Source organism: Bombina bombina, chromosome 1, assembly GCF_027579735.1.
Source record: "Bombina bombina isolate aBomBom1 chromosome 1, aBomBom1.pri, whole genome shotgun sequence".
In the NCBI taxonomy this organism is placed as follows: Eukaryota; Metazoa; Chordata; class Amphibia; order Anura; family Bombinatoridae; genus Bombina; species Bombina bombina.
This window is the reverse complement of record NC_069499.1, coordinates 1,362,186,981-1,362,208,755: the sequence shown is the minus strand read 5'-3', so window position 1 is coordinate 1,362,208,755 and position 21,775 is coordinate 1,362,186,981. Positions and strand designations below refer to the sequence as shown.

The 21,775-nt window shown below is 40.3% G+C and overlaps 1 protein-coding gene across 3 annotated transcripts in view; it reads left to right on the top strand.

The window, feature by feature from the left end:
• Nucleotides 1–21,048, top strand: part of PI4KB (phosphatidylinositol 4-kinase beta) — a 126,259-nt gene extending 105,211 nt beyond the window's left edge. For all 3 annotated transcript variants that reach the window (XM_053703845.1, XM_053703827.1, XM_053703836.1), the window contains 2 exons: nucleotides 18,397–18,517; nucleotides 19,552–21,048. In XM_053703845.1, the coding sequence (XP_053559820.1) occupies nucleotides 18,397–18,517; nucleotides 19,552–19,733 (303 nt within the window). In that variant the 3' untranslated portion in view covers nucleotides 19,734–21,048. The remainder of the gene's footprint in view (nucleotides 1–18,396; nucleotides 18,518–19,551) is intronic.
• Nucleotides 21,049–21,775: the final 727 nt, after the last annotated feature.

Genomic DNA, 21,775 nt, shown 5'->3' with positions numbered 1-21,775 from the left:
ATCCATCAGGGCCAGGGGCCTTGTTTCTCTTTAATTCCTTAATAGCTAGGGTAACCTCCTGAAATGTTATAGGTGCATTGAGCAGATCAAGATCTTCTTTGGGGATTTTTTTAAGTCTACTACTCTCCAGGAAACTATCTAGTTCTTTCTGTTTATCTATCTCACGTTGAGGTTGTGGCAAATTGTAGAGTGAGTTATAGTAGTTAGCAAATTCGTTAGCTATTTGGAGAGGGTCATTAGTAACTGAGCTGTTTGCCAACTGTATTTGTGGAATGGTACAAGCTCTGGTCATGTCTTTTAACTTGTTTGCAAACAATTTGTCTGGCTTGTTGCCATAGGTGTAGTATCTAGTATCTACCGCTTTGAATGAGGAGATTGCCTCCTTTTCAAGCAACAGGTTAAGTTCCTCACTTTTCTTTTTTAATAACTTGGTTGGGCATCCCCTAGGGTCTCTCATTACCCGTTCCCGAATTGTGGCTATCTCCTTCCTCAATTGTTCTAGTGTGTGGTTATATTGTTTTTTAACTTTGGAAGATTCAGCTATTATCAATCCCCTAATGGAAGCCTTCAGAGCACTCCAAATTATATTTGGGTTGGTTGTAGAGCCCTTATTTATTTTTATGAATTCCTTGATATGTTTCTCAATTTGTTGTTTAAAAACTTAATTTTGGGATGTAAGGCCCAGGACCTTACTCTGCCTGGATTTAAAACTCCCTCTAGATCTATACTCATCATATCATGATCTGACCAAACACAATTGCTGATAGTAGCCTCTGTAACTAGGGGGAGTAGAATTTGACTTATTAATATCAAGTCGATTCTAGAGCGTGTTCCATGTACTGACGAATAATAAGTGTACTCTTGGGCACCTTTATTTACTGCTCTCCAACTGTCTAATAAGTTGTGGTCTAGCAGGAAATCCCTTAAGATTTGCTGGTCTGGGGTCTGTCTATTCTTTTGAGAGTCTGTAGATGTCCTGTCTAATCTATCATCTAGCGTCATATTAAAGTCACCCCCTATGATTGTTTTGTATCTCTTCCAGGATAATAATAGCTTACTTACTTTGGTGAAGAATGTTCCTTGGTGATCATTGGGGGCATAAATGTTTAGTAACATAATTGGTGTGTTATGAATCAATCCCCGTACTATGAGATATCTCCCCTCCCTATCGGAGATTATCTCCTCTTCTTTAAAATTGAGGGAAGCATGTAGAAGTATAGAGACACCGCATTTCTTCTTATTATTGATAGCATGATATTTAGTATGGAAAATGTTATCCCAGTATTTGGGTGTTGTGGTGGAGGTAAAATGGGTCTCCTGTATCATCACTTTGCTGGCGTTCTGGGACTTATACTCTATAATGGCTTTCTTTCTCTTTATATTAGAATTAAGGCCCCTGGCATTATGTGAAATTATCCTAATCGGCATGTTAATTTTCTTTTTCTGAGCTGAATGGCATCTGGAAAATCTTTGTACCTATGACCTACTCGGACTAGTGTCGTGGGACCATTACAAATTGAGAGGATACCTCCATATCGGAAATCTCTTAGGAAGCTTGCTTTTCGTGATTGTTGTAACTTAACCTTTAAGACTGAACAAAAAAACATATAACACTGTAATATAACACTTAAACTAGGTGCCTTAAACTGCACCGGATACATTCTTTGACCTTTTGGTCAATATTCAACTCTGGAGTAATCTCCTACTAACTTCTGACTCTCCATATTTTGACTATATATCCTGAGGGAGAAAATGTAACAACATAAAGATAAACATAAGAAAAGGGAAAACTAAAGATAGAGACAATACAATTTTTCAGTACAATTTGTGAACTAATGTCTCTTTCAAATATAACTTACAACCAGTCCAGCTGTGGGAGGTAAAGTTCGTAATCTATGAACATTTTCACCATGAATCCAAAGAATGTAAGATTCATGGGACAGGAGGGTTCTCGTCGTTGGAGGAGTTCTGATCTCCACTTGGTGATGTGGCTGGTCTTGATTTTTTCGCATTCCCTTTTTTAGTGGCCACAGACCATTCTCTCTGAGGCAACCTTCTTGCTGTCTGCTGTGTGGCCTGTTTCGTAGGTTTTTCCATTGGTATCTCCAGCTTGTTCAAAATAATTTGTCCCTCTTCTAGAGACAAGCAGGAGTACGAGGTGTTCTGATGTGTAAAGATCAACTCAAAGGGAAAGTTCCACTGATATCTTATTTTCTCTCTAATCAGCGACTCCACAATTGGCTTCATTTCACGTCGCTTTCTCAGTGTGATGGAAGATAAATCGGTGTATATTTGGATGTTGTGCCCTTCGTATGTGATCGACCTGGTTTGTCTTGCTGCTTGTAAGTAATAATGTAGTTTAATTATTATGTCCCTGGCTTTGGATTGGGAGGGTCTGGTGAGGGCTCTGTGTATTCTATCAAACAGCAACATGTTGATTTCTGTATCTGGAATAAGTTAGTGAAATATCTCCGTCACATCCGCTTGGAGATTTTTGTAGTCCTCTGGAAGGTTTCTGATTCTCAAATTTGATCTTCTGGATCGATTCTCCAAGTCTTCCACCTGTTCTTCAAGCTTTTTGATATATATAGCATGATCCAACAAGGTGTGTTTGATTTGGGGTATTTCTTCCGTGATATCATCAATTTTATTCTCCAGCTCTGTTGTCCTCCCCACCAATTTCTCTGATGTCCTTCTTGAGGTCATATATTGTGGTTTTCAACTCCTCGTGGAAGAAGGGTTTAATTTGGGTTAATAATTTGTTATTTGGGATATCTTTTCCCACTGGGTTATCATCCTCCTGTTGATTCTGCCTCAGTATGTTGTTTTGTTTAGGAGGCAAGAAGTCAGAAGATATGTTGAAAAATGCATCAGGAATGCAGATAGATTGATAGTACTTAGCCCTGATTCTCCCTTGCTCACCTCACCTCCCTCTCCTCCTCCAGCAGTATTATAATAGCATTAATTTAACTGCTAGGTAGCATTCTGGCTACTGATGTTCTCAATGTCTCTCTGAGATCACTCCAGGTTGAATCTTTACATATTTAACCAAACATTGTAGGATTTGGGAATCTCACCAAAATTTGTAAATATTTCTTGATGTCACAGGGCCTGCCGTTCTAGTGTCAGCGTGACATCATATGCCACAGAAAAGTCCCACTAAATGTGTCCCAATCTCACCTTATTAAGGTGCAGAATTAGGTTAGTGAGGTGTAAGATGTTGTCTGTTGTGGCTGCCTTAGAACTGTTATTCAGGACTCTGAATCTGATATTAGTGACTTCTCATGCGCTTTGTCTATTTAAGCATACAGTTAAGTATCCTGCATATTTTAGTTGCTCTCTACTTTGTGATCTTCCCCCAATGGCTCTCCTCTGTGCTGCAGGGAATAATCCGATTATAATGTAAATCCACTCTCAGTGCAAATTGTGGGATAATGTGGGATAATGATTGGATGTGCAGTTCAACTGTGATACTATTAAGGCCTCTAAAATGGCGATTTTCCCGCCACTCACCCTTATTTTACTGAGTCCTGGTGTAGTCTCTGCAGTTGTTATATGGCTCCCAGAAGAGTCTGTCACTTTCCCCCAGCTTGTTCTCCTCAGCATTCACTCCTTGGCAATGATTCCTGAGGCCTCCTCCAGTGTAGAATCTTCCGGTAAGCAGCCCACCTTTAGTAGCTTTTTACAGCTTGTTGAAGCCAATCCAAGGGTCAGCTTTATGTGTTCTAGCAGGTCGGATGGTAGGGACCTGAATTTTATTGGTTTTAGCCCTTTGCTGCAAGTCCTCCGGCCTGGGGTAGGCCGCAGCCTCGGACTTTCCTAGTTTCGGCCTGGTCCTGGAAACCGGACCGCTCGAAAGTTGCTCCAAAACGTCCGAAATTTGCCCTGCTGCTTCCCAAAAGTGTTTAGAAGCAGACAGGTCTTTATGATTAGTTCTTTTGGTGCCAAAACCAACTTAAAAAATACTTATTTTTATGCTTTTTGCTCAGAGCTTTAGCTGAAAGCTTCCTCTCAGCTTGCTGGCTAGCTCCGCCCCCCCATTGTCATTTATTTTGAGAAATTTGTCTGTTCTTCTGAAGAAACAGAATGTGCTCTGGGGTTGAGAGCAGATGTTCTGGAAGTCTCCAGGAAGGTCTAGACGGCATACAATTAGGAGCTTTTAAGGAAAACTGAACTTGGGGAATGGTCAGACCAAGAGCACCCCGGCATAGAGACCTGCTGAACAAGATCAAGAAGGCGTGGTTCACAGTAGTTGTGATCAATTCTGGTATATGTATTATGAACCACGGAATAGTACGAATAATCCCTGGAGGTGGGGTGGTGGGACCGCCATATATCAAACAAGTTATATTGTGCGAGAAGGTTATTAAATTGCCTAGCGGGCCGCGTGGTTTGGGGGGTCGCAGGGTTTGCACTTTGGAGAGTGTCTGTCTAGGGTAGTGTCTGTAATCATATTGAAGTCACCCGCAAGAAGGAGGTTTTGGGACCTGTGAGAAGCTAGTAGCCTTAAAAATTTCCTAAGCATTCTAATCTGACCTGAATTTGGGCCGTAATAGCTGGCTAGAGTATATGGGATATTGTCGAACTTAAAATTTAAGATGAGGTATCTGCCTTTTGAGTCTGTGTAAGAATTTAATTTTTCATATAGCACCGACTTGTGGATCATAATTGTAACTCCTCGCGATTTGGAAGGGAATGAGGCCGTCTCCACTATTGGGAAGTGCTTACAGTGAAGGGGAATGGGCACTCCCTCAACCCCGTGGGTTTCCTGCAAAAAAAACACTGTTAGGATGTTTTTAATTTTCTTGTATTTCTGAGCGTGAGATTATGTTGAAACTCTTCTTAGGAGGACTTTTCGCTCTGGGATTCTGGTATTAGCGATTTTCATATCGCGATTGATGGAATCTTCTGGTGGAAGTTCTATTAAAAAAAATAACAACAACAAGAAGGTTGTCTCTGGAGCTTCGGAGCTTATATGTTTTTTCTGTTTATTATTCTCAGTTTTTTGGCCCTGCTAAAAGTTTAGAATTTTCCGTTTGAGCCTTGAACAGATATGTTGTATCCTTCATATCAGGCTGGTCCTGGTTGGGTATAGTTATCTCTGTTCTTTTGCAGTTTGTACAGATATGTTGTATACCGATTAACAGGCTGGTCCTGTTTGGGTACTAATTACCTCTCTTCTTTCTTCTTCTCAAGGTTGTTTTTCGGTCCAGAGGAAGCCCTTCTCTCCTGGATGTCAGGCTGGTCCTGATTAAATCGTCTTGGTGGGCGTCTGATATTGGATCATATGCGGTCCAGGTGGCCTACGAGTTAATACCCTGCTTTGCAAAGCTGTTGACTGGGAGTTGAATTCTGCTGTGGCAGTTTTCTTTAGGAACTAGGTTTTGCCTCTCTTGATGAAGGGAGGACGGGTGACTTTTTTTCTTTTTTCTTTTTTTTGGAGTCTTTTTCCCGGTTCCTTTTCTCAGGTTCCCCTCCTTTGGTGCTCCATAGGTGTTCTCATTCTATTTTGAGTCTATATGCTCTTTATGTAGAGCTTATTTCTTCTTCCTCTTGAGTGTTGATATACGGTTCTCTCTTCCCTTATCAAGGGGATGGATAATTTCCTTTCATGAGGAAATCCGGTTTTTCAGGACCGTATTGTTTTCAATTACCTCGTTAGGATTATAGATTTCCTGGGATCTAGGTTTTTTTTTTATACAGTATCCTTTTTTTCTGGGTTCTGGTTGCTCCCATTTTTGGCGGTGCTGGTTTCTCCATAGTCTGCTATGAGTTTTAAGAAATCTCTCTTGTCCTTTCCAGTTGGTTTGGAATGGAGTTCCTGGGGTAGGCTCCAGGGTGGTTCTTGTTCTGTTTGATTTTCAGACAGGAGGTCTCCTAGGCCTTTTGAGTTAAAATACTCTATAGGCTTGCCTTGCGGTTTTCCTTCATTGGTACTGTGGGTGGGTGATCCAAACAGTCCGATTTTTTTTTTCGGCTTGGCATGTTGCTATCTATCTCCAAGTTTTCATAGATTTCTGGTTTGTCTGTCCCGGTCGCCAGTAGGCGGTATATATTTCCATATTGCCTACCTGATGACATTACTCTGTCACCACTCAAGGGGGCGCTAATAAACACAGAATATATATAAAATGCTAAATCACATATAAAGTATCAACAGTTTGCTACATATACAGCAAAAAATAGTGCATATACAGTGTAATAATTTATACACAATACTGTAACTTATCAGCCCATAGGTGGGTCAATCCCCACTAATATAATGTCCACTTGGACTAACTTCCAATGGTCTTTTACTCTTGAATTCACGGCAGCTCCTTCCCAAACATATGAGGTCAACTGGGATGTGTTATGATATAAAACACAAACACAGAAGGGCGCCTCCTAGTGTAATAAAGTATGGATGGTACACGAATATGCAATAGCAAATGGTCAGGTACTCACAAGTGTGGCAGCACTCTCTTGTGCTTAGTAGCGCATACTGGAATCTCAGTGTCCCAGCTCACTGTTCTTTGGCTCCCACAGATCACACTCTAGGGTATAAGTCTCCAACCGCAAAGTGAACATGAACTGGCTCTGTCAAGTGATAAGTTGTAAAATCACTTTTATTAAAACAATGATAAGAACACAGTGTATACAAATACCATTGTTTGTTAAAATGCAACTAGTTTCTCAGCTAGCTTGCTGTTTCCTCAGGCATTTTGCTTCTGTGTTTGTGTTTTATACCATAACAGATCCCAGTATATTTCCATATTCTGGCAAACTTTCCTCTGATCTACTGGGCAGTTTGTCTCATCACTTCCATGGAAGTGGGAGAGTCTTCTAGGATTCCTTCTGTTTTCTCTTAGGAATCTTCGGTCACTCTTTCTACTCTGAGGACCTGGTCTTCTGAGTTTTTTCCAGTTGGGTTCTTTCTGTAGTAGATCCATTTTCTGACTCAGAGCTCAGCAGGAGGTCGAGGGACTCTCCTTTGGTGTGTCCTTTTGACGGATCTGTACCTTTGGTGGGATCCGATCTAGGTTCTCTGGGCTTTCGTGCCTATCCTAGTATTGCCCTTAGGGGATCGTGGTCAGGGATTCTTAAGTAGATCTCTGGATCCTTTGGTGCTGGGGAAGTTAATTCTTCCTTGTTAGCTTCAACTATGTCACCTCTTCTGGGTTAACCTGTTACGTTTCTGGAATATCTCTCCAGGTCCTAGTATCTCTTGCAGTCGGGTTAACCGCCTTCATGGGTCTTCTTTCTATGGAGACTTTTTCTTCGGGTTCTGCAGGGGGCTTCTCTCACCTTTTTTTCTGAGTTCGTCCCTCGAGGTCCTTTACAGACCTCTTTAGCCTAGTCTTTTGTTCCTGGGTCCTTCCTATGGAAGGGTGCGGTGTTGGGAGTCTTGGTTGTCCTCCTTGTCGTGTTCGTGGAGGAGTGTCTCTTCACCTGATCTATAGTCAGCAAGACTCTCGTCTCCTCAGAGGTTGGTGTGTTCTTTTTGGGACCAGTGATTTTCTGTGGTCTCTGACTTGGGTTCTTACGGTCCTAATTGTTGGGCAGTTACTTGGTGAGGAGTTTTTTCTTTTCCTGAAAAGGAGAAGATATTTACTGATAAGGATGGAATAATCCTATATTTTCATATATCTGTTCTCTAGATATTTACTTTTCTTCATTAGAGGTATTTTATACTCTGTATCATATTCTGATGTGACTCTTACTTCTTAGTAAGGGGTTCTGTGTACTGAGTATTGAGGTGTTTCTAATGTATGTCTGTGACATATTTTCCTGTCTCTTCTCTATTCGCTAGTGTTTTGAAGACACTATTATGTTTATTTCTATATTTTATAAAAATCTTATGTTATTTTGCTGATATTGAGTTGATAGACATTTTATGTTATTTTACTCATATTAAGTTAATATTTTAGTGTTCAGAGGACAATAGTCTTCCTCCTCCTCTTCTAGGCCAGATCAATCCAGGACCTCATAGAGGTCCAGTCAGCCTTGAAATATTGTGAAAGCCGAGAAGCCTTCCTCTGATTACGAGTCAGCTTTAAGGGACAGCCCCTGATCCAGTCTTGGTAAGTCATAATTTTTGTTTTTTAGTGTGAAGCTAAAGGATTTTCCTAGAGTCTGGTGAGGATTCCCCGAATTTTATCTTTTCTTCAGGAAGGACTGGAGAAAGGTTTGTCAGTCAGTACTCTGAAAGGTCAGATTCTGCACTGTCTATTCTTTTGCACAAACGTCTGGCAGATTTACCAGATGTTCAAACTTTTGTTCAGGCCCTGGTCAGAATCAGGCCTGTGTTTAAACCTGTTGCTCCTCCTTGCAGCCTTAACCTAGTTCTTTAAGTTTTGCAGCAGGCTCCGTTTGAGCTGATGCATGTGGTTGATATAAAATTGTTATCTTGGAAAGTTTTGTTTCTCCTTGCTATTTCTTCCGCTCGCAGAGTTTGAGCTTTCAGCTCTGCAGTGTGATTCCCTGTACCTTGTTTTTCATGCTGATAAGGCGGTCATTTGTACTAAATTGGGGTTTCTCTCTTAGGTGGGTCGGATCGAAACATTAATCAGGAGATTGTTGTTCCTTCTTTTTGTCCTTATCCTTCTTCTTATAAGGAACGTCTTTTGCATAACCTGGATGTTGTGCGTTCGCTAATATTTTACCTATTAGCTACTAAAGATTTTCGGCAATCTTCTGCCCTGTTTGTTGTTTTCTCTGGAAAACGTAAGGGTCAGAAGGCCACTTCTATTACTCTTTCCCTCTGGTTAAGAAGTATGATTTGTTTTGTTTATGAGACTGATGGACAGCAGCCTCCTGAGAGAACTAAGGCTCATTCCACTAGAGCTGTCTTTTCGTCCTGGACTTTCAAAAATGAAGCTTCTGTTGAACGGATTTGCACGACGCCAACATGCTCCTCTATGCATACTTTTTCCAAATTCTACAAATTGGATACTTTTGCCTTGGCTGAGGCCTCTTTTGGGAGAAAGGTTCTTTAAGCCGTGTGGTGCCTTCTGTTTAGGTCCTCCTGCCTTGTTCTCCCTCCCAGTTCATTCCGTGTCCTCTAGCTTGGGTATTGATTCCCACTAGTAATTGGAATGACGTCATGGACTCTCTATGCCATAGGAAAGAAAACAAAATTTATGCTTACCTGATGCATTTCTTTCCAGGCAGGGAGAGTCCACAACCCCGCCCTCTTTTTAATTCAGCAGTTTTTTGAGTAAACCTCAGGTACCTTTACACCCTTGTGTTTCTTCTTTTTCCATTTTCCTTATGCTGAATGACTGGGGATTAGTGGCAAGGGAAGTTACACTTAACAGCTTTGCTTGGGTGCTCTTTGCCTCCTCCTGCAGGCCAGGAGTTGAATATCCCACTAGTAATTGGAATAATGTCGTAGACTCTCCATGCCCGAAAAGAAAGAAATGTATCAGGTAAGCATAAATTTTGTTTTTCCTATCTATAGTTTTGATTACATAGCTGTTTAAAGGAACAGTATACACCAATTTCCATTTAACTGCATGTAATAGACATTACTATAAAGAATAATATGCACAGATACTGATCTAAAAATCCTCTGCTTATAGAAAGACCCTTTACACAAACAGGAGCAAGCTGGAGTTAGGTATACATCAGTATTCTCCTAAAACTTTGGGGATTGGTTAGGAGTCTGAAAATCATCACAATGTTATTTAAAATAAGCGAAACTATACATTTAAAAAAAAAAAGTTGTATAGGCTATATAAATGGATCATCTACAAAACATTTATGCAACGAAAAATCTACTGTATAATGTCCCTTTAATGAATTTAATAAACTTAGAGACCACTGTGGTACAAGGAGCATTAAAGGGACAGTCTACAATAGAATTGTTATTGTTTTAAAAGATAGATATATTATGCCTTTATTACCCATTCCCCAGTTTTGCATAACCAACACAGTTATATTAATATAATTTTTACCTCTGCGATTACCTTGTATCTAAGCCTCTTCTGACAGCCCCCTGATCACATGACTTTTTATTTATTATGTATTGACTTGCATTTAGTACTGTGTTGTGCTAAATCTTAACTCCTCGGGCATGAACACAATGTTATCTATATGGCCCTCATGAACTAGCAGTCTTCTGTTGTGAAAAGCTAATAAAAAAGCATGTGATAAGAGGCTGCCTATAGTGGCTTAGAAACAGGCAGAAATTTAGAGGGTTATAAAGTATATTAATATAACAATGTTGGTTGTGCAAAGATGGGGAATGGGTAGTAAAGGAATTATCTTTTTAAACAATAACAATTTTAGTGTAGACCGTCCCTTTTAAGGAGGGAGTGGAGAAATGACGACTAAACATTAGTATGTTAACTGAGAACCAATTCAAAACTGAACATAAAATCCTTTACAGGGCAAGGAAGTACTTTCATATGCATAGTATAGCTCTGCGGAATCTGTTGGTGCTCTACAAATAAAATATAATAATATATTTCAGCAAATAACCACTGCATCCCAAATTTTATTCGGATCATAATATCCCTTTATTTGATGTTGTTTAAACCTGTGAAAAGCTTAAATTATTTAGTCCGAAGCCGCATCAATCTAGAATGGATAGTTAGGCGCAAGTTTGAATTAGTTTTAGTAGAACCCTATTTCTCCTGTTAAGTGTAGTCAGTCCACGGGTCATCCATTACTTATGGAATATATCTCTTCCTAACAAGAAAATGCAAGAGAATTACCCAGCAGAGCTGCTATATAGCTCCTCCCCTCACATATCATATTCAGTCATTCTCTTGCAGCCTAACTAAAAGGAAGCTGTGAGAGATCTGTGGTGTTTTTTTAACTTAGTTTATTTCTACAATCAAAAGTTTGTTATTTTAAATGTCACCGGAGTGTGCTGTTTATTCTCAGGCAGCATTAGAAGAAGAATCTGCCTGTGTATTTCTATGATCTTAGTAGACGTAACTAAGATCAACTGGCTGTTCTCATCTGAGGAAAAGTGAGGTAACTTCAGAGAAGGGGAATAGCATGCAGGGCTTCCCTGCAACAAATGAGGTATGTGCAGTAAATTATTTTCTGAGGAATGGAATTGACTGAGAAAATACTGCTGATACCATTGTAAAGTAAGTTCAGCCTTAAATGCAGTGATAGCGACTGGTATCAGGCTGATGTGTGTGTGTGTGTACACTGAATGTATTTTTCTAAGGAATGGAATTGACTCTGAAAATACTGTTAATACTGAAATAATGTATGAGCCTTAACTGCAGTAAAAGCGACTGGTAGCAGGCTTATTAATAATAATACATAGCTTTCAAATGTATGTTTAAAACGTTTACTGGCATGTTAATCGTTTTTTGTGAGGTACTTGGTGATAAAACTTATTGGGGCATGATTTTTACCACATGGCCATTTTTGTTTTCTGCATAGAAACAGTTTCTGAGCTTCCCCACTGTTGTAATATGAGTGGGAGGGGCCTATTTTAGCGCTTTTTTGCGCAGTAAAAATTCAGTCACAATCTGTCTACTTCATCCTCCATGATCCAGATCGTCTCTAGAGAGCTCAGGGGTCTTCAAAATCCATTTTGAGGGAGGTAATTAGTCACAGCAGATCTGTGACAGTGTGTTTGACTGTGAGAAAAACGTTAATTATATAATTGTTATCCGTTTTTGGGTATTAAGGGGTTAATCATCCTTTTGCTGGTGGGTGCAATCCTTTGCTAACTTAATACATTTATTGTGAAAATTTGGTTGCTATAACTATTTTGGTCATTGTTATTTCAACTGTGTCAGTTTTTTGTGCTTCTTAAAGGCACAGTAGCGTTTTTTATATTGCTTGTAAATTTATTTTGAAAAGTATTTCCAAGTTTGCTAGTCTCATTGCTAGTTTGTTTAAACATGTCTGACTCAGATGAATCTCTTTGTTCACTATGTTTAAAGGCCAATGTGGAGCCCAATAGAAATTTGTGTACTAATTGCATTGATGCTACTTTAAATAAAAGTCAATCTTTACATGTAAAGAAATTATCACCAGACAACGAGGGGGAAGTTATGCCGACTAACTCTCCTCACGTGTCAGTACCTTCGCCTCCCGCTCAGGAGGTGCGTAATTTTGTGGCGCCAAGTACATCAGGGAGGCCCTTACAAATCACATTGCAAGACATGGCTACTGTTATGACAGAAGTATTATCTAAATTGCCAGAATTAAGAGGCAAGCGCGATAGCTCTGGGTTAAGGACAGAGCGCGCGGATGAGATGAGAGCCATGTCAGATACTGCGTCACAGTTTGCAGAACGTGAAGACGGAGAGCTTCATTCTGTGGGTGACGGATCTGATCCAGGGAGACTGGATTCAGAGATTTCCAATTTTAAATTTAAGCTAGAGAACCTCCGCACATTGCTAGGGGAGGTATTAGCGGCTCTGAATGATTGTAACACGGGTGCAATTCCAGAGAAATTATGTAGGTTGGATAGATACTATGCGGTACCGGTGTGTACTGACGTATTTCCTATACCAAAAAGGCTTACAGAGATTATTAGCAAGGAGTGGGATAGACCTGGTGTGCCTTTTACCCCTCCTCCCATATTTAGGAAAATGTTTCCTATTGACGCCACCACACGAGACTTATGGCAGACGGTCCCTAAGGTGGAGGGAGCAGTTTCTACTTTAGCTAAGCGTACCACTATCCCGGTGGAGGATAGTTGTGCCTTTTCAGATCCAATGGATAAAAAATTAGAGGGTTACCTTAAGAAAATGTTTGTTCAACAAGGTTTTATTTTACAGCCCTTTGCATGTATTGCGCCTGTCACTGCTGCGGCAGCATTCTGGTTTGAGTCTCTGGAAGAGGCCATTCGCTCAGCTCCATTGGATGAAATAATGAACAAGCTTAAAACACTTAAGCTAGCTAACGCATTTGTTTCTGATGCCGTTGTGCATTTAACCAAACTTACGGCTAAGAACTCCGGATTCGCCATCCAAGCGCGCAGAGCGCTATGGCTTAAATCCTGGTCAGCTGACGTGACTTCTAAATCTAAATTGCTTAATATTCCTTTCAAAGGGCAGACCTTATTCGGGCCCGGCTTGAAAGAAATTATTGCTGACATTACGGGAGGTAAGGGCCATGCTCTACCTCAGGACAGGGCCAAATCAAAGGCCAAACAGTCTAATTTTCGTGCCTTTCGTAACTTCAAGGCAGGAGCAGCATCAACTTCCTCCGCTCCAAAACAGGAAGGAGCTGTTGCTCGTTACAGGCAGGGCTGGAAAGTTAACCAGTCCTGGAACAGGGGCAAGCAGGCCAAGAAACCTGCTGCTGCCCCCAAGACAGCATGAAGAGAGGGCCCCCTATCTGGAAACGGATCTAGTGGGGGGCAGACTTTCTCTCTTCGCCCAGGCTTGGGCAAGAGATGTCCAGGATCCCTGGGCGTTGGAGATCATATCTCAGGGATATCTCCTGGACTTCAAAACTTCTCCTCCACGGGGGAGATTTCATCTTTCAAGGTTATCAGCAAACCAAACAAAGAAAGAGGCGTTTCTACGCTGTGTACAAGACCTCTTACTAATGGGGGTAATCCACCCAGTTCCGCGGACGGAACACGGGCAGGGATTCTATTCAAATCTATTTGTGGTTCCCAAGAAAGAGGGAACCTTCAGACCAATCTTGGACTTAAAAATCCTAAACAAATTTCTAAGAGTTCCATCATTCAAAATGGAAACTATTCGAACCATCCTTCCCATGATCCAAGAGGGTCAGTACATGACCACAGTGGACTTAAAGGATGCCTACCTTCACATACCGATTCACAAGGATCATTACCGGTATCTAAGATTTGCCTTCCTAGACAGGCATTACCAGTTTGTAGCTCTTCCCTTCGGATTAGCTACGGCTCCAAGAATCTTTACAAAAATTCTAGGCTCACTTCTGGCGGTACTAAGACCGCGAGGCATAGCGGTGACTCCGTACCTAGACGACATTCTGATACAAGCGTCAAGTTTTCAAACTGCCAAGTCTCATACAGAGATAGTTCTGGCATTTCTGAGGTCGCATGGGTGGAAGGTGAACGTGGAAAAGAGTTCTCTATTACCACTTACAAGAGTTCCCTTTCTAGGGACTCTTATAGATTCTGTAGAGATGAAAATTTACCTGACAGAGGCCAGGTTATTAAAACTTCTAAATGCTTGCCGTGTCCTTCACTCCATTCCACGCCCGTCAGTAGCTCAGTGCATGGAAGTAATCGGCTTAATGGTAGCGGCAATGGACATAGTACCATTTGCGCGCCTGCATCTCAGACCGCTGCAATTGTGCATGCTAAGTCAGTGGAACAGGGATTACTCAGATTTGTCCCCTCTTCTAAATCTGGATCAAGAGACCAGAGATTCTCTTCTATGGTGGCTTTCTCGGCCACATCTGTCCAAGGGAATGACCTTTCGCAGGCCAGATTGGACGATTGTAACAACAGACGCCAGCTTTCTAGGCTGGGGCGCAGTCTGGAATTCCCTGAAAGCTCAGGGATTATGGACTCAGGAGGAGAAACTCCTCCCAATAAATATTCTGGAATTAAGAGCAATATTCAATGCTCTCCTAGCTTGGCCTCAGTTAGCAACTCTGAGGTTCATCAGATTTCAGTCGGACAACATCAGGACTGTGGCTTACATCAACCATCAAGGGGGAACCAGAAGTTCCCTAGCGATGTTGGAAGTCTCAAAGATAATTCGCTGGGCAGAGTCTCACTCTTGCCACCTGTCAGCGATCTACATCCCAGGTGTGGAGAACTGGGAGGCGGATTTTCTAAGTCGCCAGACTTTTCATCCGGGGGAGTGGGAAGTTCATCCGGAGGTCTTTGCTCAACTGATTCATCGTTGGGGCAAACCAGATCTGGATCTCATGGCGTCTCGTCAGAACGCCAAGCTTCCTTATTACGGATCCAGGTCCAGGGACCCGGGAGCGGTGCTGATAGATGCTCTGACAGCCCCTTGGATCTTCAACATGGCTTATGTGTTTCCACCATTCCCGATGCTTCCTCGTTTGATTGCCAAGATCAAACAGGAGAGAGCTTAGGTGATTCTGATAGCGCCTGCGTGGCCACGCAGGACCTGGTATGCAGACCTAGTGGACATGTCGTCCTGTCCACCGTGGTCTCTACCTCTGAGACAGGACCTTCTAATTCAGGGTCCTTTCAACCATCCAAATCTAATTTCTCTGAGGCTGACTGCATGGAGATTGAACGCTTGATTCTATCAAAGCGTGGCTTCTCGGAGTCGGTTATTGATACCTTAATACAGGCTAGGAAGCCTGTTACCAGAAAAATTTACCATAAGATATGGCGTAAATATTTATATTGGTGCGAATCCAAGAGTTACTCATGGAGTAAGGTTAGGATTCCTAGGATATTGTCCTTTCTACAAAGCTTATCTGCTAGTTCGTTAAAGGGACAGATTTCTGCTCTGTCTATTCTTCTACACAAACGTCTGGCTGAAGTTCCAGACGTTCAGGCTTTCTGTCAGGCTTTAACTAGGATTAAGCCTGTGTTTAAGACTGTTGCTCCGCCGTGGAGCTTAAACTTAGTTCTTAATGTTCTTCAAGGCGTTCCATTTGAACCCCTTCATTCCATTGATATCAAGCTGTTATCTTGGAAAGTTCTGTTTTTGACGGCTATTTCCTCGGCTCGGAGAGTCTCTGAGTTATCTGCCTTACATTGTGATTCTCCTTATCTGATTTTTCATTCAGACAAGGTAGTCCTGCGTACTAAACCTGGGTTCTTACCTAAGGTAGTTACTAACAGGAATATCAATCAAGAGATTATTGTTCCATCATTGTGTCCTAACCCTTCTTCAAAGAAGGAACGACTTTTGCATAATCTGGACGTAGTCCGTGCCCTGAAATTCTATTTGCAGGCAACTAAAGATTTTCGTCAAACTTCATCCCTGTTTGTCGTTTACTCTGGACAGAGAAGAGGTCCAAAGGCTTCGGCTACCTCTCTCTCTTTTTGGCTTCGTAGCATAATACGCTTAGCCTATGAGACTGCTGGACAGCAGCCTCCTGAAAGGATTACAGCTCATTCTACTAGAGCTGTGGCTTCCACCTGGGCCTTTAAAAATGAGGCCTCTGTTGAACAGATTTGCAAGGCTGCGACTTGGTCTTCGCTTCACACTTTTTCAAAATTTTACAAATTTGACACTTTTGTTTCTTCGGAGGCTATTTTTGGGAGAAAGGTACTTCAGGCAGTGGTTTCTTCTGTTTAATGTTCCTGCCTTGTCCCTCCCTTCATCCGTGTACTTTAGCTTTGGTATTGGTATTCCATAAGTAATGGATGACCCGTGGACTGACTACACTTAACAGGAGAAAACATAATTTATGCTTACCTGATAAATTCCTTTCTCCTGTAGTGTAGTCAGTCCACGGCCCGCCCTGTTTTTACGGCAGGTCTAAATTTTAATTAAACTCCAGTCACTACTGCACCCTATGGTCTCTCCTTTCTCGTCTGCTTTGGTCGAATGACTGAATATGATATGTGAGGGGAGGAGCTATATAGCAGCTCTGCTGGGTAATTCTCTTGCAGTTTCCTGTTAGGAAGAGATATATTCCATAAGTAATGGATGACCCGTGGACTGACTACACTACAGGAGAAAGGAATTTATCAGGTAAGCATAAATTATGTTATTTATGGCCATAAAAGGGACAGTAAACACCTTGAGATATTATATAAAATGTTTAGTTATGCAAAAAAAAACAACTTTGCAAAATACTTTTGTTATTTTTTTTCCCCCTTTTCATGTCATTTAGTTCTGAAAACTGTAGATTTTTGTAATTTTCAGAACTTGAAGTGTATGCTGTTGACTTCTAGGCTAACCCTGTTACATGCAGTATCTGTGCCTAATTGGAGTTTACTAATAACCATTGCAAAACAATATACTTATAGTTATTTTATGATTCGGATAGAGAATACATTTTTAAACAACTTTACAATTTACTTCTATTATTTAATTTGCTTCCTTCCCTTGTTATCTTTTGCTGAAAGGTTTATCTTGGCAAGCTCAGGAGCAGCAGAGAACCTAGGTTCTAGCTGTTGATTGGTGGCTGCATATATATATCTATTGTGATTGGCTCACCCATGTGTTCAGTTAGAAACCATTAGTGCATTGTTGCTCCTTCCACAAATGATACCAAGAGAATGAAATAAATTAGATAATAGAAGTAAATTAGAAAGTTGTTTAAAATTGTATTCTCTATCTGAATCATGAAAGAAAAAATTTGGGTTTCATGTCACTTTAAGTCCGGGTTGGTTCCTTCAAATAAGACAAGTGGTGGCAGGATTTTGGCTATTAAAAACAATTGCAGTAAACATTATGTTAATTTTGTTTTAAAATGTTTAGACTTGGCTGATATGTTATTCTCTAATAAGTGTGTTTACTGTCTCTTTAACTGTTAACTAGGAGCATGCACAAAAAATGTGACTACCCTTAATTTCACCTAGGTCTAACCGGGCTGATAACCAGTCGCTAGGAATCTTGGTTTAGTTTCCAGTTATCCAAATATATAATTATGGGAATTTGGATAATTTTTGTAATTTATAAATATATCTCTATAACGAGGTTGTAAAATATATACTCTTCGGTTCTTAGGATAGGATATCCCTGTATAAGAAAACCTTAGTGCATTAGCCACCAACTGTTAGAAATCTCTGTTCACATTTGGATATTCTTAAAATCGTATCTCTCTTCAGCCCTAGAAGCTGAATGTTAGGCAATGCCCTGTAATGTATGTTTTTATTTATGAACAATTTTAACACGAAATTAATAAATAAAACATTCTAACTAAATAGAGAATTGTAAAGGATACAACTGGTGAACCAATTAGGTGCTTAATAAGCATGTATCCTCCAATCAGCAACTGCATGCTAATCTGTAAAGGCGCAGAAGCAGCCAGTCAACAAGCTTGAGGCGGGAATTTGTGTCAAAGTTAAATGTTCTAAAGACCTTGTGAAATAAAGATAAAGCTGTGTGAAAATAAGATGCAGTTTCCTTTACCTATGTAAGCTTAATAATGTTAGTAGGAGCAGTATTGTCAGACAGACAAAAATATACAGAGACATAGAGATCTGTAATGACACACAGTCAAACTGACTTAAAATGACAACCATTTAAATAACATACACAGTAACATGACACCTGGATTATTTATTGATTAACAAGAACGTCATAATAAACATTTTGATGTAAATAGCAACATAATAACACAGGAAACGTGATTCGATCTGTAGCAAAGCACGTACATACCTAGTTACCTAGAATGATGCACATGGCAAACCTGTGAGAATGACATGAATGAACATCTAGTAATCTAGAATGGCACGTAATATACTATTATATGCTTCATGTATTGATTAGCTTGTGATGGCACTTAGTGACATTGCACACAGGTATGCAGTAACTGTCACTCTTGCAGGTGATGGGAGGACTAAATGGTGATATGTTTAATTACTACAAGATGCTGATGCTACAGGGTCTGATTGCTGCTCGCAAACACATGGACAGAGTGGTGCAGGTCGTCGAGATTATGCAGCAAGGTAGGAGACGAAGCAGGTCTACCCATGGAATGCCCTCAGATCTGTAAACCCCCCTTTAGCATACACCTTTACTTTCTGAAGTAAAATGCTATTTTGTAAAGATGAACTAAATAAATGTATATGCACACAAAATACTATTTCCTGAAGGAAAAAAACATTTATTACATTTTATGTACAGTAGATGATGATGTCACTGTACCATGACTTGACAAATACTGGAAACAAGGATGCCACCTCACCTAGAAATTTACTCCTGTCTCCTAACTTTTTGAGTTATTTTTTTACCCATTGTTATATAAAGATCAATTTCTTGCCTCTAAAAAGCCAACATCAATTTTTTTTCCATTTATTTGAAAGTGCAGATTTTAATCTTTAGAAAATTATCCGTTCATATGAAATGTTTCTAATTAAAAAAAAATAAAAAAAATATATCCCTTTAATAATTACCTTGTATCTAAGCTTCTGCTGACTGCCTCCTTACCTCAGATCTTTTGACAGACTTGCATTTCAGGCAATTAGTGCTGACTCTTAAATAACTCCACGTGCATGAGCACAATGTTATTTATATGAAACACATAAATCAACGCCCTCTAGCTGTGAAAAACTGTCAGATGCATTCAGATAAGAGGCAGCCTTCAAGGGCTTATAAATTAGCATATGAGCCTACATAGGTTTAGCTTTCAACTAAGAATACCTTAGAGAATAAAGCAAATTTGATGATAAAAGTAAATTAGAAAGTTGTTTAAAATGACATGCCCTATCTGAATCATGAAGGTTTAATTTGGACTTTACTTTCCTTTTAAGTATAGAAACTTTCAGTATAGATCGGTATACCACAGACAAAATCAGCTGTTTTCAAATGCCGCTATAAAGGCAAGGGAACTGTTTGTAAACAATTTAATACACTCCAGCAAGTTAAATGGATCATTGTGGACAAATTAAAGGGTAGAAAAATTTAGGGTAAACTGTCCCTTTAATGTCATTCCTCATTTTCCTACTTTGACTTTCTTCTCTCTCCTTCCCATGTTGATTAGGTTCCCACCTACCCTGTTTCCACGGTTCAAGCACTATCCGCAACCTTAAGGAACGATTCCACATGAACATGACAGAGGAACAGCTTCAGCTCCTTGTAGAACAGATGGTGGACGGGAGCATGAGATCCATAACCACCAAGCTGTATGATGGTTTCCAGTACCTGACCAATGGAATAATGTGACCCCCCCACTCCTACACCTGTACTGACTTTGTGGAAAGCCCACTAAACCACCCTCAGTGCTGGTAGCCAGGCGTAGGTGCTGCCTCTTTCCTTCCACCCTTTCTTTTTATAACATGCTATCAGGACAGGAGTGGGTGTTGAGTGAGCATCTGTGACTGGCATGGACCAGATTGGGGTTTTACATGGATATTACTATTATTGAGGGATGGAACATTGCCTGGTTCTTTGCTGGAGACAATAACCATTTTCAGCCACAGTAGATAAATATGCGGATATTCTTCCCCATTCAGTATTTTTTACTCAAATCCTCAGTGTTCAGCAGTTGCTGTATTAGCATCCTCCAGCCTTCAAAATCATGCTTCTTGGCTTTGGCCCTGTCGATTACATGAAATTAAGTCATTCTGACCTTTTCCTGACCCTCGTGTTTAAGACGTATAACTGAGGTGAACTAGAGTTGTGCCTCACTGTCCATCCCCTACACTTTGGTCCTCCCTGCCACTAACGTGAGAAGATGATGTTTGGAAAGGGAAGGTGTTAAACGGTGTGACTTCTTTGAACTTCCACACAATACTGTGTGTAATGTATGTCAACTAAATTGTAATTATTTGTCATACCAACCTGTGACCTACTAATGTATATAAGGGCATCAATCTATTGCTAAAAATCTCTTCCTGCTTTAAAATCCTTTATTTTTATTTTGTGTTTAAATGTGTGAATATTTCTTTTTTCCCATTCTTTGACCATCACTGAAAAATATAAATCTTGATCTGCCAGGGCTATGGGGTAATAGAATTATGTTGCATTTGCCATTGGTAGTAAAAGCTAACTTGGCTGTAACTAAAAATAATTAGTTATATTTCTGTGTAATTAGCACTGTCCAGCTTAAAAAAAATCTGTTTAAGATATTCTTTTTTTATTTAATTGATTTTATTATGAACCAAAAAAAAATATTCTGTTTTTGAGTATTTCTCCGGACTCTGTTTCTGAACTCTTGTGTACAGGAACATAGAAGCCTTTAAATAAAAAGACCCCCAGCACAGCTTGTCCTAACTGTAAGGATAAAGGACTCTGGTTTATCAGTCCTGTGTTTTGCTAAATTTAAGGTGGAGGCACATTACACTACATCATTAGAGGCCACGTCTTTACAATAGGACTGCCCCCAAGGACCAGCAGAAAACACAGACCTCCAAATATAAGGGGGCACAACGTGCAGGGTCACGTCGCTCCTGTTTTTGGGGAGCGAAGGATCTTTTTTAGGAAATGTTGCGTCTTGAATGCTTTCATGTCAACTTTATATTAAAATGAGATAATCCAACACCTGTTTCTAGTTTTTTTAATTGCATGTTAATATATGGGTCTCTGTTCCTTGTGTAAGTTTGAAGAGGTAAGAAGTTATAGTGAAGCACAGTCTGTGCAGGATGTAAATATAAAAGTATGATAGCAGAGTAACTGGTATGAAAGCTGACCTTAAACTTTTGCATTATGTGAAACAGCTTTACTATGCTTGTGATATGACATAGCGTATGTATAGAGTGCTGTATGTATTTAGTCGCTGCATGCAATAGGTTGTTGTTTTGGGTGCAGTATTGTGTGGCATAGATATGTCTCCCTAAAGTAATCACTGTATTATTGCAGTACTTTGTGTCTTATTGTTGGGTCTGTAATTGTATGTATAACTGGGCTATTGCAATGTACATAACTTTCTTTTGCAAGATGTACCGAGTCCACGGTTTCATCCTTACTTGTGGGATATTATCCTTCCTAACAGGAAGTGGCAAAGAGAGCACCACAGCAGAGCTGTCTATATAGCTCCCCCCTTAACTCCACCCCCCAGTCATTCTCTTTGCCGGCTCTAAGCAGGAAGGGTAAAGTGAAAGAGGTGATAAACTGTTAGTTTTTATTTTTCTTCATGCAAGAGTTTATTTTTAAATGGTACCGGTGTGTACTATTTACTCTCAGGCAGGAGATGGATGAAGATTTCTGCCTAGAGGATGATCTTGGCATTTGTAACTAAGGTCCACTACTGTTCCCACAGAGGCTGA